The sequence below is a fragment of the Ostrinia nubilalis genome, chromosome 2, assembly GCF_963855985.1.
Source record: "Ostrinia nubilalis chromosome 2, ilOstNubi1.1, whole genome shotgun sequence".
NCBI classification, from domain to species: Eukaryota; Metazoa; Arthropoda; class Insecta; order Lepidoptera; family Crambidae; genus Ostrinia; species Ostrinia nubilalis.
The window spans coordinates 10,222,606-10,237,606 of NC_087089.1; the positions used below are offsets into that span (position 1 = coordinate 10,222,606).

The window sequence follows — 15,001 nt, forward strand, 5'->3', positions numbered from 1 at the left end:
GCAGGTTTTAAAATTATTTTGGACCTATGGAAGTTCTTTTTTTTTTCAAACCTTTAAGTTGAAAATTTTAGAATGTTCCGCTAAAAGCATATTTTTCATGTTTCTAGCAAAAATTTTGTATCTTGCATCAAAGATAGGAAGTTGATTATTTTTTTCAAAAATCTGCAATTAATAGGGAATCTGTCAAAAAAAAGAAATCTGAGAAAAGGCGACCCAAAAAAAAAGATAAAAAAATTTAAAGCCTACTGGGTCATACAATTTGAAAAAATCACAAAATTAACGATAACTTCTAAACTATGAAAAATCGTAGAACATACATGAAATCGATAGGTCTAGTCCTCACCTATCACCTGCCTTCGGCTTGACACCTTACAAGAAACACCCTGTATAATACCAATAAACAATGACGGTACGTTACAAGTATACAGTAGACATTGTAGCTATGCTGAAACATAGTTTCCACAAGAATTCCATGTAAAATAATCTGGGGGCACGGCAGTGCCCCCACCAAGTCGAGCAAAAAAGCGGCACGGCCGTACCATCCTTTTCTCGAAGCAATTCAGGCCATTTTCGACCGCCTGTAACTTCGTTGTGGATAAAACTAGAAGGCTGAATTTTCATTAGCTATGCAGGCATTGTAAAGACACGGTATATTTAAAATTTCATTCAATTTGAACCAGTAGTTTAAGAATTATAACGGGTCAAAGTTACTTAATTTTGTCACTCACTGACTGACTCACCGATCATCAAAACTCTAAGGCACTTCTAGCAGACCTAGAAGCTTCAAATTTGGAATATAAGTAGTGTTTGGTGTATGAATCAAGGAAAAACTAAAATATTTGGGGGCACGGTAGTGCAACCGCCAAGTCGAGTAAAATTTTTCAATTTCGGTCCAGTTTTCTAGATACATAACTGCTGTCTACAAAATACAAAAAGAAATGAGATTTGGGGGCACGGTAGTGCAACCGCCAAGTCGAGTAAAATTTTTCAATTTCGGTCCAGTTTTCTAGATACATAACTGCTGTCTACAAAATACAAAAAGAAATGAGATCCCATCAAAAACAATACTTGTCAAAAAAACCAAGTCTCGCAACTCAGTTGTTCTACGGTAAAAAGTTGTGAGATCCATGTAATACCAAGTCCAGGCCAGGAAATCTTTAACGTTTTACATAAATATATTGACTTGGCCATCGCATGAAAACACGTGTAAATTAAATTATTTAGTGCGATGGCCAAGTCAATATATTTATGTAAAACGTTAAAGATTTCCTGGCCTGGACTTGGTATTACATGGATCTCACAACTTTTTACCGTAGAACAACTGAGTTGCGAGACTTGGTTTTTTTGACAAGTATTGTTTTTGATGGGATTATTCTTATGTGTACATTTCCAGCTCTCACAAGTCGGAACAACACAGAACTTTACGAGTCTGAAATAACTAAGTCGACTGAATAGAAATGTGACTCTGTGCTCTTTGGAAGGCACGTAAAGGCGTAGGTTCTTTGATTGTCGAGACCTCTGTTGAACTTCAGTTGGTACAACCCACACGAAACTAAGAAGAAGAATTCCGAAATAGCAATATGTAGGTACCTACTCCTGTTGTTTTAGGTTAAAGATCGTGAGTATTAATACTAAAATTGTGGTGCTAAATTATCCTACGCCATATATATAGCTATTCAGCATTGATATATTGATATTATCTGTCTCTTACACCTGTTACATGACTGGTATGACGCTCTTAGGCATAAATAGGTACTAAAATAGACTGAGAATAAGAATCTTATATAGCAGCTTATTACGAAAATACCCGTGTCGGGGCAATAAAAGGAACAGACGGACTTATACCGTACGTACAAACACCATAATAACCATAATATCGCGGGTGTAAAAATACGCACGCGATTATCTGCGCAGTTATGTAGATATGAGATTTCTGAAGGGGGAAATTCGTTTGACGTTCAATCGACTTAGTATCACACGAACGGCTACCGGTAGAAATTGGTTTTCCCAATGCCAGCACTGGAGGCTAAAGAACCGCTTTCGGCGCTAGCTGTCGTACCGTGAAATGAGATATAAACCGTTCAAAAATGTGATCGGTTCTGTTGCGGAGTCGCTGTTCATGTTTCATAGTAAAAATGAATAGTAAGAAATATTTATGACGCTACTGGCTGGCAACGAATGAGAGCCTAATCCTTATTTGGTCGGCTAATTGTTTTCGTCATATTCCATAGTGTTACAATGTTCAAAAAAAGAACGCAACTCATTCATGAAGTAAAGGTGCTATAAGAATTACAGCACAATTATGTAAAAAAATAAATTGACAAATGACAGAAAGGACAATGTTACTTTAAATATGTTTTGATTCACGAAATCATTTACGTAAAGTCCAGAAATAGATTAAAATGTTTTACTTTAAACTCTTTTCACTATGATACTACATAACCGACGGGTCGAAGCAGACCTCGAATAAATGGGCCTTTTCAAGAGTCGTTTAAGAATAACGCTTACATTCAACCGCCAGAGACACGCGCGGACCTTTCCGGCGACCGTCGAAAAGTATATAAAAAGTTATTCATTTTATATTTTAGGCCGTAATAAAGCCAGTAGATAAAAATAATTACGTATTTTGTATGTATAGGCTACAGTTTAGGACTATTCTGTGGTAACTAGGGCGTGTAAAGTGTGATTGCTAAGACCTAATAATGGAAAGTCTGGTTAGACCATTATGTGCCTAAAATAAGAAAACTTATCGGTGCCAGCGGAATCCATTAACTCCGAAATATTGTTGCTTACACTAAAAAGTTTTGTTTATTTCTGTCAATAATAGTGTTCTTTGTTCTGAGGAATAGGTTACTAAAATCAGTCACAAAGACTTAAGTAGTAAATACCGTAAATGCCTAAAATCTACCTAAAAGCTTAAAGGTAAATGTGATGAGGAGGAAAAATCGAATAGCAAATAAGAAAAGCACCTCCTTTTATAGTTCTAATTCATTGGTATGTAAACAGCGTTAGGCGCTCTCGCACAAACAGCGGCAAAAACTAAATTTCATTTCAAAGGTACAGGCCCGGACGCGTAAAGCTTAAATCGATGCCGTTCCGCGTAGCAGCAATTAATTCCTCTCTTTACGAGTACTGTCAGTCGGGCAAGGTTTGTGTTCAGGCGCGCACATCGGGCTTAGTGTCCAGCGGTATATCAAGCTCTGTGGAGTTCCAGCTAAACCTGTGTCAAGCGAGTGAAATACTTTTTTACATTTTTAAAGTGGTTCTTTATTCAAAATGAAATGGTTTTTCTATTTTCAAATACGTGACGTTCTTTTTTTCAAAATCATTCTCGTGGTTTTTCTTTATTATGAAACAGTTTTCCATTTTCAAATACGTGACGTTCTTTTTTGAAAATCAAATGTTTCTTTTTTCCTACCAATTTCGTGGCATTTTTATGCAGAAAAAATCTAATCGAACTAGAAGTGAATTTCTTTATTCTGCTAAACCTAAAAGAATAATATCAATAGATGTTTTCCTTCCCCCTACTTATACTTTATATTATTACAACTTCTCAGCTGTCGCCAGAACCGAAAACATTACCCTATATCATTATAAATACCCCCAAAGCTGCATTTTTACCCTTATTTGAGGCTTTTTACGCACGATGGCTGTTGATAGAAGGCGCAGATAATCCGACACTATCAATTTTCATCGTTGCGAGGCGGTGTTGCGGCGCGGCGTCGAGATTTTACACTGACTTACCATGAACATGCCAGCTTTTCTGTGAGGTATTATTACAACCGATATTGCTGTTATTTAGCACTTTGTGTCGGTTGACTTAGTAGGCATAAAAACAGTCTTTGGCTGTATGAAAACATTTTATGTTAGAGCCTGTTAAGAAGACAAAAAAGAACTTATAATGTAATATAGAGTTTTTTTTGCACTTGGTTATCGTGCTCTACCTCCAGACTACATTATGTCTGTCAGCCAAGAGCACTTTTTAAAGGAGTTTTGTCAATTATAAGAGATTAGAGGCGTAAAACTTTTTGATTTTTTTTTAATTAGTCAAGTTTTTGAATTTGTTATTGTTAGTGTGTATGTTTATTTTCGAACCCGCTTAATATGGACTTTTAAAATTGTCTGAAATAAAGAATTTTTATTTTTATTTGATTTATTTATTTAAAACTGAATCTCAAGATCGATTTAAAACATAAAGTAACGATAGCAATCTGTAGTCATACAAACTAAATATTGTTTCATCCTTTGCAAAGATAACAGGCATTACGTCCATTACAGGAACAAAAACATCAATATCTCGTGCCTCTGTGAGCCAATCTGCGGTAGTCTTTTTCACGTGCGCGGGCCCATCGTCAACACTTGTGATTAAAGCGGCCCTCAAGGAGAGAGCCCTTCCTTGCCCAAACAAGGACAGCACTCGAACCCCTCTACCCTCGCCCTAATGGAGACTTGGCACGTTTAACCGCATCACGGTGATGATTACATATTATAATGTTTTAACGCGCTCAGTCTTCGGGTGAAGTAAGGTTTGATACCTAGTTAGGTAGTTTAAAGAGCAACGCTCTAGTTTCTTAGAGGGATTTCCAAAAAATCACACACTGAAACATTCCTTCAAATGGACTTGCAAAAGGATCTGGGGCTCAAGGTATGCCTATTTATTAAATAAGATGAGAAAAACTTTATTAGTTTTTGTCCGGGCATTACCCAAGGATTTTGTAAAAGTTATCAAAAATTACGTAATCCTTGTACAAAATTATGATGATTTTTGTTAAGTCGTGCGTAATCATACTGTCTGAAGCACCCCTAAGCTTAGATAGGTAATACTAAAAAGCTGGCACCATAAGTATACGAGTATTTTAAAACTTAACGCATAAGGTCTTGCTGTAGCCTCAAATTAGGTACCTTAAAATAAGTTTTGTTTGTACCCTTGCTCAAGAATTCCAACCAAAGGCAACTCACCTAAATATAGGCCATCCATTTATTATTAATACTTTGGGTATCTTCAGAACAATACTTTAACTCCGTAGAATTAGGTACATCCAAAAATAAGCTCTTCGTTTCATGTTTTGTTGAAACTGAGACGGCTGCTCTAATTCTTAAGTCAATTTGAGTGATCAACGTTTCCACGGTTTAAATTTTATACAATCACCGGGGAACGGTACACTGAGGTGGTTCTAATCAAAAGGAACATTTATTATTATTATTTTTTTTGGTTACAGAGTTTACACAATTTTGTAGGTGTTTGCATTAGAATTCGGAAAAAAATATGTTTTTTTTATTAATTACATAGGAATAATTGATTTAATAATTTAATGGAACAAATTTTTTCAATAAACCACTTTCTAAATACTTATGTGTGTACTCTAGTTTTATTGTTCGCTAACGACTCAAAATTAAATACTTTTTTTTAATTGTCGGAATAGTTTCGATCAATTACCAAATAATGTTTATAAATACGAAGCAAAACATTGTATTTTTATCCATTAGTTCAACTGTTTTCGCAATCTACCAAATTATGTAACCAAGCGATATTTATATTATTCTATTCTCCCGTGCTAAAATAGGTTAAAATCCAACGTTGCCGGTCTATTTCGCATTCAACCGAAAATAGCTTTCAAAATATTTTTCGCTGTGCATTTGAATGTAAAATATTACATATTAAATATACTACCATTAGAATAACTAACATTAGAATTTTTTATATGAGTTAGGTACATTATGTACTCACGGCTTGACGTTTCGACTTTCGACTCTATTTTACTTGAAATGGAATGCGAAAGTTTAAAATCTTACATTAGAATAATTATTATATCGCAGACTCGTAAATAAGGTACATGGCAGAAATCCCGTCAAAATGATTCTAATCTATATGTATAATATGTATAAAACTCAAAGGTGACTGACTGACTAACATAGTCTGTCAACGCACACTGGACCCATCGGACTGAAATTTGGCATGCAGGTAGATGTTATGACGTAGGCATCCGCTAAGAAAGGATTTTACGAAACTCTACCCCTAAGGGGGTAAAACGGGATCCACGCGTACGAAGTCGCGGGCGGCCGCTAGTAATACACAAATTCCGAAATTACCCATGCATTGACTTGTAACAGCAAATGCACAGATGTCGTTAATCAAAGCCACATTTGGTTTGCTAAACGATTAAATAGGATTTCTTGTTCAATTACCCTCGAAGCTTCTAAATGCGGCGAATTGCCGTACGCACTCAAATCAGCCAAATGGATTAGTTGTGCTTAGTTTTATCGTGAGTTAATGAAATTAATTGTTCAGAGGTGCAGGGCTTGCGCTGAAGTTGGTTTAACTTGTTAGTATATTAAGGTTGGTTCAACCAAAGGATTCCCATAGCTGTTCCCTATTGCCGAGTGAAGGAACGCCGCAAACCCTGTACTTATCATCTACTGAAAAAATAACCTTATATGCTTTTATTCTGAGCTGCTATAAGACAGTACTGTTTTAAAATGGCATCATTATAGCAGCTTAAAATAGAAGCATATGAGGTTTGAGTTACGATACTTAGAACTCCAGTTGATAGGACTACACTCGGGATTCCTCGTAAGATATATCAACAGATTGACAGAATGGGGTTATCCGCACGAGATCTCAAGATTGATCTAGTCCAAAGGATAAGGCCAAAGAGGCAAGCTACTCACATTAATTTTCGTGGAACTGATAGATGAAGGGACAAACTTGTTTTTGAGTGGGCACCGCTTTTCACACATTCATCATTCAGGCAACGCGACGTCCTTGTACGGACCAATGAAAAAACAAATGTATCTAACTAAATTCTTTTGGCAACAGTTTGGTTCATTAAAACAATTGGTAAGACTCGGAGAGTACTAGAATATAAATAATAAAAGTTTTGGCATTATAAAAACTAACAACCGCATCGTCATAACACATGGCTTATTCAGTGGGCTCTCTTTGTGCCCTTATTACGCACTATTAAGTGTGTAAAGATATGGGAACTAATGCATAGTTCAGAAAATAGAAAGGTAATAATACGAATGAGTGACGCATTTTCCTCCTACAAACCTAGTATTCCAAAAAAAAATTGCAACCCCTATTATGTGCAATGCAATACATCCTACCTTTCGTTTCTGACACATATTATGTTCAGAATACTGCGTGTATTGAAAACTATCGTAAATTTTGCGAATGCATTAAAACTTTGTACGCGGTAAAAGGGTATTACGTTACCTTTTAAATATCAATTTTTACTGAACACCGTACATTTTAAATGTTATACAACCTACCTTGAAGAGCTTTAATTAACATTTACGAGAATTTCATTCGGTTATTTTACATGAGTCTTCATTAGTGACGAAGAGAAAATACATTCGACAACGTTTATCTCTTTCAATGTTTATTTTAACGGAGATAAAATTAATGAATACTCGTATGTTATTATTAAATGTTGATATACACTCGACATCAAATAAATCGCACCTCCCGCGACAAGCATTTTCAAACGTATGCAACCCCACTTCCCACCAATATTGGCACCATTTAAAAGCCTAGTTCTAACCTTCATTTCATTAAAGGAAAGGTTTTTGCCCCAAAAATGTGTCTTTAGAAGGATCCAGAGTCACTTCTTCAAAAAATAGGTAGTTACGCTAAAGTCAACTTTTATGGCTATAAAACTGTTAAGTTGTGATTAATCGCTATCCATCTGTTAAAAAGGACACGTGAGATCATTATTTGGTTTTATAACCATAAAAATTGGTCTAATTGATCCCATAGGTGGGCCCAAAGTGAGGTATTTTTTCAAGTCACATTTATGGTATATGTTAATCATTTATTAAGAAATTAAATGTGTTTTTCTTTAAGGAAATTTATTGGGCTTTCAAATAACACCAATATTGTTGGGGCACTATGATTGTATCAGAAGAAAATCGTTAAAGTTCGCGTCGCGGAAGGTGCGGTTTATTTGATGTTGAGTATATTATAAAATACACAAAGCAATCATCTCCCTTGTACTAATTATTAACCAGAATTATTAATTAAAACCAACGCGCTCACTCACTTTAATGAAACATACGTTTTCAAAATGTCAATGAAATTATCGTGCTGTTAAATCAATCTTATCTGTGGTTGGCTGACGAATTACATGCCAGCTGGTCATAGCAGGTCTCATTGATAGAACAGATTTGTAATTTTATTAAGAATGATTTTAACAAAGAACAAAGAGGGAAGCCGTATGGGATAGGATAAAACAATACGTGAGAACGTAACGGGATGGTAGTAAGATGTATAGTTGTTGCAATTCACGAAGGCGAGTGAGATTTACATATTGTGTAGTGGCTCGCTACTGTTCGTTTTTCAAAAGTTTTGATAGACATTACACTATCGTTATGTGCATGTACTTACACCCACACACACACAAGTAAAGCTCACTCGTCTTCGTGAGTTGCAAGAACTATAGTTCCAAAATACTAAACTGTCCTATCCATGACATTGACAGTGGGGCGCCACCGTCAATACCGGATCGCTGGTTCCGATTTTTGCCATGTTGGAAACCATATAGTTGAACGATGGTAGCGCCCCCCTATCATTGAGTTTGGTGGGACAGTTCAGCGTGGGTCATCTATACAATATAATAATATATTCGTAACTCCAACGTGATAGAGTACCTATATCTAATCTTGACGTTCAAATATGCCCATCGTGCTATGGAGAATCGAATCCGAAATGAGAAAATCCGTAAACGAGCTAAAGTCGCTGACATAACCCGACAGATTAGCAAGCTAAAGTGACAATGGGCAGGGCACATAGCACGCAGAACTGACGGCCGATGAGGCAGCAAGGTTCTGGATTGGAGGCTAATGCCCGTTTTCACCATCAATCCCTAATTTTTAAGTGACCCCTTTGACAACAAAATTCATGTCATGTGCATAGGGGTCATTTAAAAATGAGGGATTGATGGTGAAAACGGGCATAAGTACCGGCAAGCGCAGCATAGGACGTTCACCTAAGAAGGCCTATGTTCATCAGCGGAGGTCCTGTCTGAAATGATGATGAATGTGCAGGTTCTCCAGAACCATGAGAAGAAGGTGGTCTCTCTGGAGAGCGGCCGGGTTAGAGACATTTATTTATTTTAAAACCCATGCATTTGGGGTCAGAAGCCCACGTCACTGACCTCGCTTTGTGTGCTCTCCGGGACCGCGTGGCAGCGTGGGGAGGTCGAGCTCGCTAGCGACGGTGCACGTGGTGCCGGCCTGATCTTTGCTTCTATGAGGGGTGTAACAACTGACGTCACAACCTTGATGTCATGAGCCTTCTAAGGCGTGTAACAAGGACAACTAACCTCGCTTTGTGTGCTCTCCGGGACCGCGTGGAGAGGTCGAGCTCGCTGGCGGCGGTGCACGCGGTGCCGGCCTGCAGCGAGCCGCGGGAGCCGCCCAGCCGCCGCGAGCCCAGCCGGCACGTCATCATTTCTGCAACAAAACACACCAGTTTACTTTCATGTACTGTGGTTGCATGTGTAGTAGTGGGCGGGGCACATAGCTCGTAGAGATGATGGCCGTTGGGGCAGTTCTCGAGTGGCGACCACGGGCTGGAAGATGTAGCGTGAGCAGGCCTCCTACTAGGTGAACCGACGATCTGGCAAAGGTCGCGGGAAGAGCCTGGATGCGGGCAGCGCAGGACTGTTTATTGTGGAAAGCCTTGAGGGAGGCCTTTGTCCAGCAGTGGACGTCATTTGGCTGAAACTAACGAACGAACTGTGTTTACTTTCATGTACTGTGAGCGTTACTTTCTTGTACTGTTAACGTCACATCAACATAAACATTGGAGCATGTTACGTACCTATAGGTAATGGGATTACGCGCTGTAATCTGTGCGTTTCCAAACAAAGTGCCTTATCCATATCTATTAAGTTCACATCCTTTTAAGTTCACCGTAATTTGATGAACCTATGCGATGGGTGAAAGCAGACTGATCCAGTAAACGAGTTGTTATTGATTTTATTTTCAAAGTTGACATAACTTGTCCAAATTAGCCAACTTGCATGTTTTGGAAAGACTAGGTAAGTTTTAATGGCAATATTGGCCCCTATTTTTATTACAGCGTAAAACCTAATGAAGACTATGAGCTTGTAAACAAATTAAGTTAACTGGCTGGCTGGCTACTGCAGCAATCTGATGAAACATCTAGAAACGTCAAATTTGTCGCTCTCCCAGCGTCGGAAGCAAATGTTTTTCAGAAATAACAGCGCAGAAATAGCGCAATAACATTTTTCGCTCCATTTTTTACGAATCTTATTTCCAGCCTGTAATTTAAATTTATTAAAAATAAAAAAGTGGAACTCAGTTACAATTTTCACAAGTATTTAGACACGTATAGATAAAGTAGCTGATCATGTGTGTGTATCCCAACTTTATAAAGTTGTTAAATTAATGAAAAGGAAATTCTTTCGCCATATTTGCACCCATATGTTGGGTACTCGATCACTCAGAAAGGCGAGATAAAAATTTAGGGCCGCGATAAACACACCACACGTTACGTAACAAAGGGAAGTCTGTGATAAGCCCCCGTCTCCCTTATAAACTGTCAAAGGGCCAATCACGGCACAAAGGGCACGCAATAAAGACAATAAGCGTGAGCCACTGCGAATGAATAAGGGCACAAATCGAATGAGCCTATTGTTGTGCCGTTTTCCTCTTTGTGAATCAACCGCAATGCTGCAACTAGCTGTAGAAAATTCATAGGCGAAGGTTCAATTCCAGGAATCGAATTAACAATTTCTCGCATTCGTCTGTCACTCAGTCATATTAGTTGGCACCACGGTTGGCACCCATGCGTGGAGTGGCAAAAATGGAAACAACTGATAATATAATAGGAATTGGTGCTGTATGAGTACGAGTATATTATTATTGATGAGGTAAGTAGTAGGTACTTCTTACGTTTTTTTTTATCAAGCTGTTCCCGCGGCTTTGTACTTGAAAAATCCTTATCCCCAAGAGCTATGAAAAATAGTTTACCCCCTCAGACCTACTGAATATACTTACATAGAAAAGTTCACAAAAATCGGTGAAGCCGTTTCGTATGAGTACCTATTAGAAGCACTGTGACACGAAATTTTTTTAGAAAGATATCTATTTAGTCCAGTCAATGAATGCCTTAACGACGGTGTAGAGAGAAATCCGTGGAACACAATTTCTGACCTCGGGACTTTATTTAGCCTAGTTAGGTGGTGAACATAGCAAAAGTCCCCGCCCTTAGCCCTTGAGCCGGCGGGGAGAGGGGGGTTTAAAGGTGCCACTTTTCGGTTTTTCGCTTAATCCTCGGAAACTATGCGTCCTAGTGACATGACAGGGTCCTTAATGATCTCCAAATAAAATATATGTAACACCTAAATGTACTTAAGGAAGCAATAAACATATTGAGTATTGAGTATTGAGTATGACTACTTTGAACCAAAAAAAGCATATTCAATTTGCTACAGGTGAGATACACAAGTTTTTCTATAAATTGTATAGTTTTCGCGGCATCTGCTCTAGAAGGTCTGTAATATTGGAAATTTAATTTTTGTCTTACATGTTCCCATCAGGAGAAAATCGACTAAATCAACATTGAGCAATCATTCTAGACATGCGGGAGCATGTTAAGCCTAGTTCCTGCGAGGGGACTACACCGTGCGTATATTTAGACGAATCACTTTGAGAAACTTTTGACTCCTCATCACTCAAAAACTACTGTGCATTAACACTTTAAATTTGGCTCATGTGTTGAGACTTGCAAGATATACATCAGTTTCAAATTTCATAAATATGCCTCAAACGGTTCTTTAGGTATTGACGTTCAAAAATCGATATTTAGAGCACTAAAATCTATCTATCACATGTGAAATGTTAAAATTTACTGGTTTTTTATTTGTCCCTTCGTATTTACATAACTACCTTTCTGGATGCCAAATTTGAACCTTCGAGGTCATCTGGAAGTGGTTAGAATTTGGTCTATAGGTCAGACATGTAGATTTTTGGACGTCAATATCTAAAGAACCGTTTGAGGCATATTTATGAAATTTGAAACTGATGTATATCTTGCAAGTCTCAACACATGAGCCAAATTTGAAGTGTTAATGCACAGTAGTTTTTGAGTGATGAGGAGTCAAAAGTGGCTCAAAGTGATTCGTCTAAATATACGCACGGTGTAGTCCCCTCGCTGGAACTAGGCTTAACATGCTCCCGCATGTCTAGAATGATTGCTCAATGTTGATTTAGTCGATTTTCTCCTGATGGGAACATGTAAGACAAAAATAAAATTTCCAATATTACAGACCTTCTAGAGCAGATGCCCCGAAAACTATACAATTTATAGAAAAACATGTCTATCTCACCTGTAGCAAATTGAATATGCTTTTTTTGGTTCAAAGTAGTCATGTCACTAGGACGCATAGTTTCCGAGGATTAAGCGAAAAACCGAAAAGTGGCACCTTTAAACCCCCCTCTCCCCGCCGGCTCAAGGGCTAAGGGCGGGGACTTTTGCTATGTTCACCTCCTAACTAGTCTAAATAAAGTCCTGAAGTCAGAAATTGTGTTCTACAGTTTTCCATCTATAATGCTTTATTGACTGGACTAATTATAGTCCAGTCAATGAATGCTTTAACGACGGTGTAGAGAGAAATCCGTGGAACATAATTTCTGACCTCGGGACTTTATTTAGACTAGTTAGGAGGTGAACGTAGCAAAAGTCCCCGCCCTTAGCCCTTGAGCCGGCGGGGAGAGGGGGGTTTAAAGGTACTACTTTTCGGTTTTTCGCTTAATCCTCGGAAACTATGAGTCCTAGTGACATGACTACTATGAACCAAAGAAAGCTTATTCAATTTGCTACAGCTGAGACAATCAAGTTTTTCTATATCTTTTATAGTATTCACGGCATCTGCTCTAGAAGGTCTGTAATTTTGGAAATTTTATTTTAGTCTTACTTGATCCCATCAGGAGATAATAGACTAAATCAACATTAAGCAAATATTTTAGACATGCGGAAGCATGTTAAGCCTAGTTCCAGGGAGGGGACTGCACCGTGCGTATATTTAGACGACACAATTGGAGCCACTTTTGACTCCTCATCAGTCAAAAACTACTGTGCATTAATACTTCAAATTTGGCTCATGTGTTGAGACTTGCAAGAGAAACATTAGCTTCAAATTTCATAAATATACCTCAAACGGTTATTTAGGTATTGACGTTCAAAAATCGACATTTAGAGCACTAAAATCTATCTATCACCTGTGAAATGTTAAAATTTACTGGTTTTTTATTTGTTCCTTTGTATTTACACATCTACCTATCTGGACGCCAAATTTGAACCTTCAAGGTCATCTGGAAGTTGTTAGAATTTGGTCTATAGGTCAGATATGCAAATTTTTGGACGTCAATACCTAAAGAACCGTTGGAGGTGTATTCATAAAATTTGAAGCTGATGTTTATCTTGCAAGTCTCAACACATGAGCCAAATTTGAAGTGTTAATGCACAGCACTTTTTGAGTGATGAGGAATCAAAAGTGGCTCCAATTGATTCGTCTAAATATACGCACAGTGCAGTTCCCTCCCTGGAACTAGGCTTAACATGCTCCCGCATGTCTATAGTGTTTGCTCAATGTTGATTTAGTCGATTTTCTCCTGATAGGAACATGTAAGACTAAAATAAAATTTCCAATATTACAGACCTTCTAGAGCAGATGCCGCAAAAACTATACAAGATATAGAAAAACTTGATCATCTCACCTGTAGCAAATTGAATAAGTTTTTTTTGGTCCATAGTAGTCATGTCACTAGGACGCATAATTTCCGAGGATTAAGCGAAAAACCGAAAAGTGGTACCTTTAAACCCCCCTCACCCCGCCGGCTCAAGGGCTAAGGGCGGGGACTTTTGCTATGTTCACCTCCTAACTAGTCTAAATAAAGTCCCGAAGTCAAAAATTGTGTTCCACGGATTTCCATCTATAATGCTTTATTGACTGGACTATTAACATAATAAACTTCATGAGGAAGCTTCCAATGCGGCCAGTAATTTGTACTGACATGAAAAAAGTATCAATTGATTTAAATCTAAACTGTAACAAAGTGGCCATTCTAGTAATAGTTATAAGTGTAAGCTCCAAGACCCCGACTCACTAGATAAACTGAATAGTTTATGTAAGGAAATGAAATAAGTAAAATCTTTGGTGAGCTGCAGTCCCTCCATATTTATGGCCACAACGACAATGTAGACTTACAAAAGCCTTTCTATTCTATCTATTTTATAAAGCGAAGTCAGAATATTCGCGTCTTCTCCAACTCAGTTGTGTAAATTGCTAACCTAGCAATGGAACTGTACTTATTTAGAGTAATAATAAATAATCACTTTTATTGATTACTAGTTTTCCGTCCGCGGCTTCGCCCGCGTGAATTTTTGTCTGTCACAGAAAAACTTTATCGCGCGCGTCCCTGTTTCAAAACCGGGATAAAAATCTATCCTATGTCCTTTCCCAGGACTCAAACTATCTCTATGCCAAATTTCATCAAAATCGGTTCAGTGGTTTAGGCGTGAAAGCGAGACAGACAGAGTTACTTTCGCATTTATAATATTAGTATAGATTTATACCTCAAAAGAACACACTTGTAATCTTTAAAGTGCTCCTGATGACACTAAATGAGCTAAAAATAGAAAATCATACTTCTTCTTTTTATGTGGGTTTTCGTATAAAGTTCACAACTTTATTCTTAGACTAAGAACATTATTATACTTGAGAACTTCTATAATATAGCACCCTGCAAAGAATGAAATCATAATATTATCACTATTAACCGCTTGAGTCCCAGACGGCATTAATTAATGTCATAACAATTGATTATCTATTGTGTCTAGATTCGCGGATCTTGAAGGATTAAGTTAATTAATTATAGCAAGATCAATACAGAATGAACCAAGTAGAAAGTAATGAAACAAAGTGCTATTCCAATTACCCATTTGAGAATCAATGACCAAACCCTCCACGAC

At 37.7% G+C, this 15,001-nt stretch overlaps 1 protein-coding gene across 1 annotated transcript in view; it reads right to left on the reverse strand.

Moving 5' to 3' along the window:
* The window catches only part of LOC135077716 (cyclic nucleotide-gated channel rod photoreceptor subunit alpha), a 63,454-nt gene extending 54,003 nt beyond the window's left edge, over positions 1 to 9,451 (reverse strand). Inside the window, exon 1 of the mRNA XM_063972289.1 lies at positions 9,324 to 9,451. Within this exon, the coding sequence (XP_063828359.1) occupies positions 9,324 to 9,451 (128 nt within the window). The remainder of the gene's footprint in view (positions 1 to 9,323) is intronic.
* Positions 9,452 to 15,001: the final 5,550 nt, after the last annotated feature.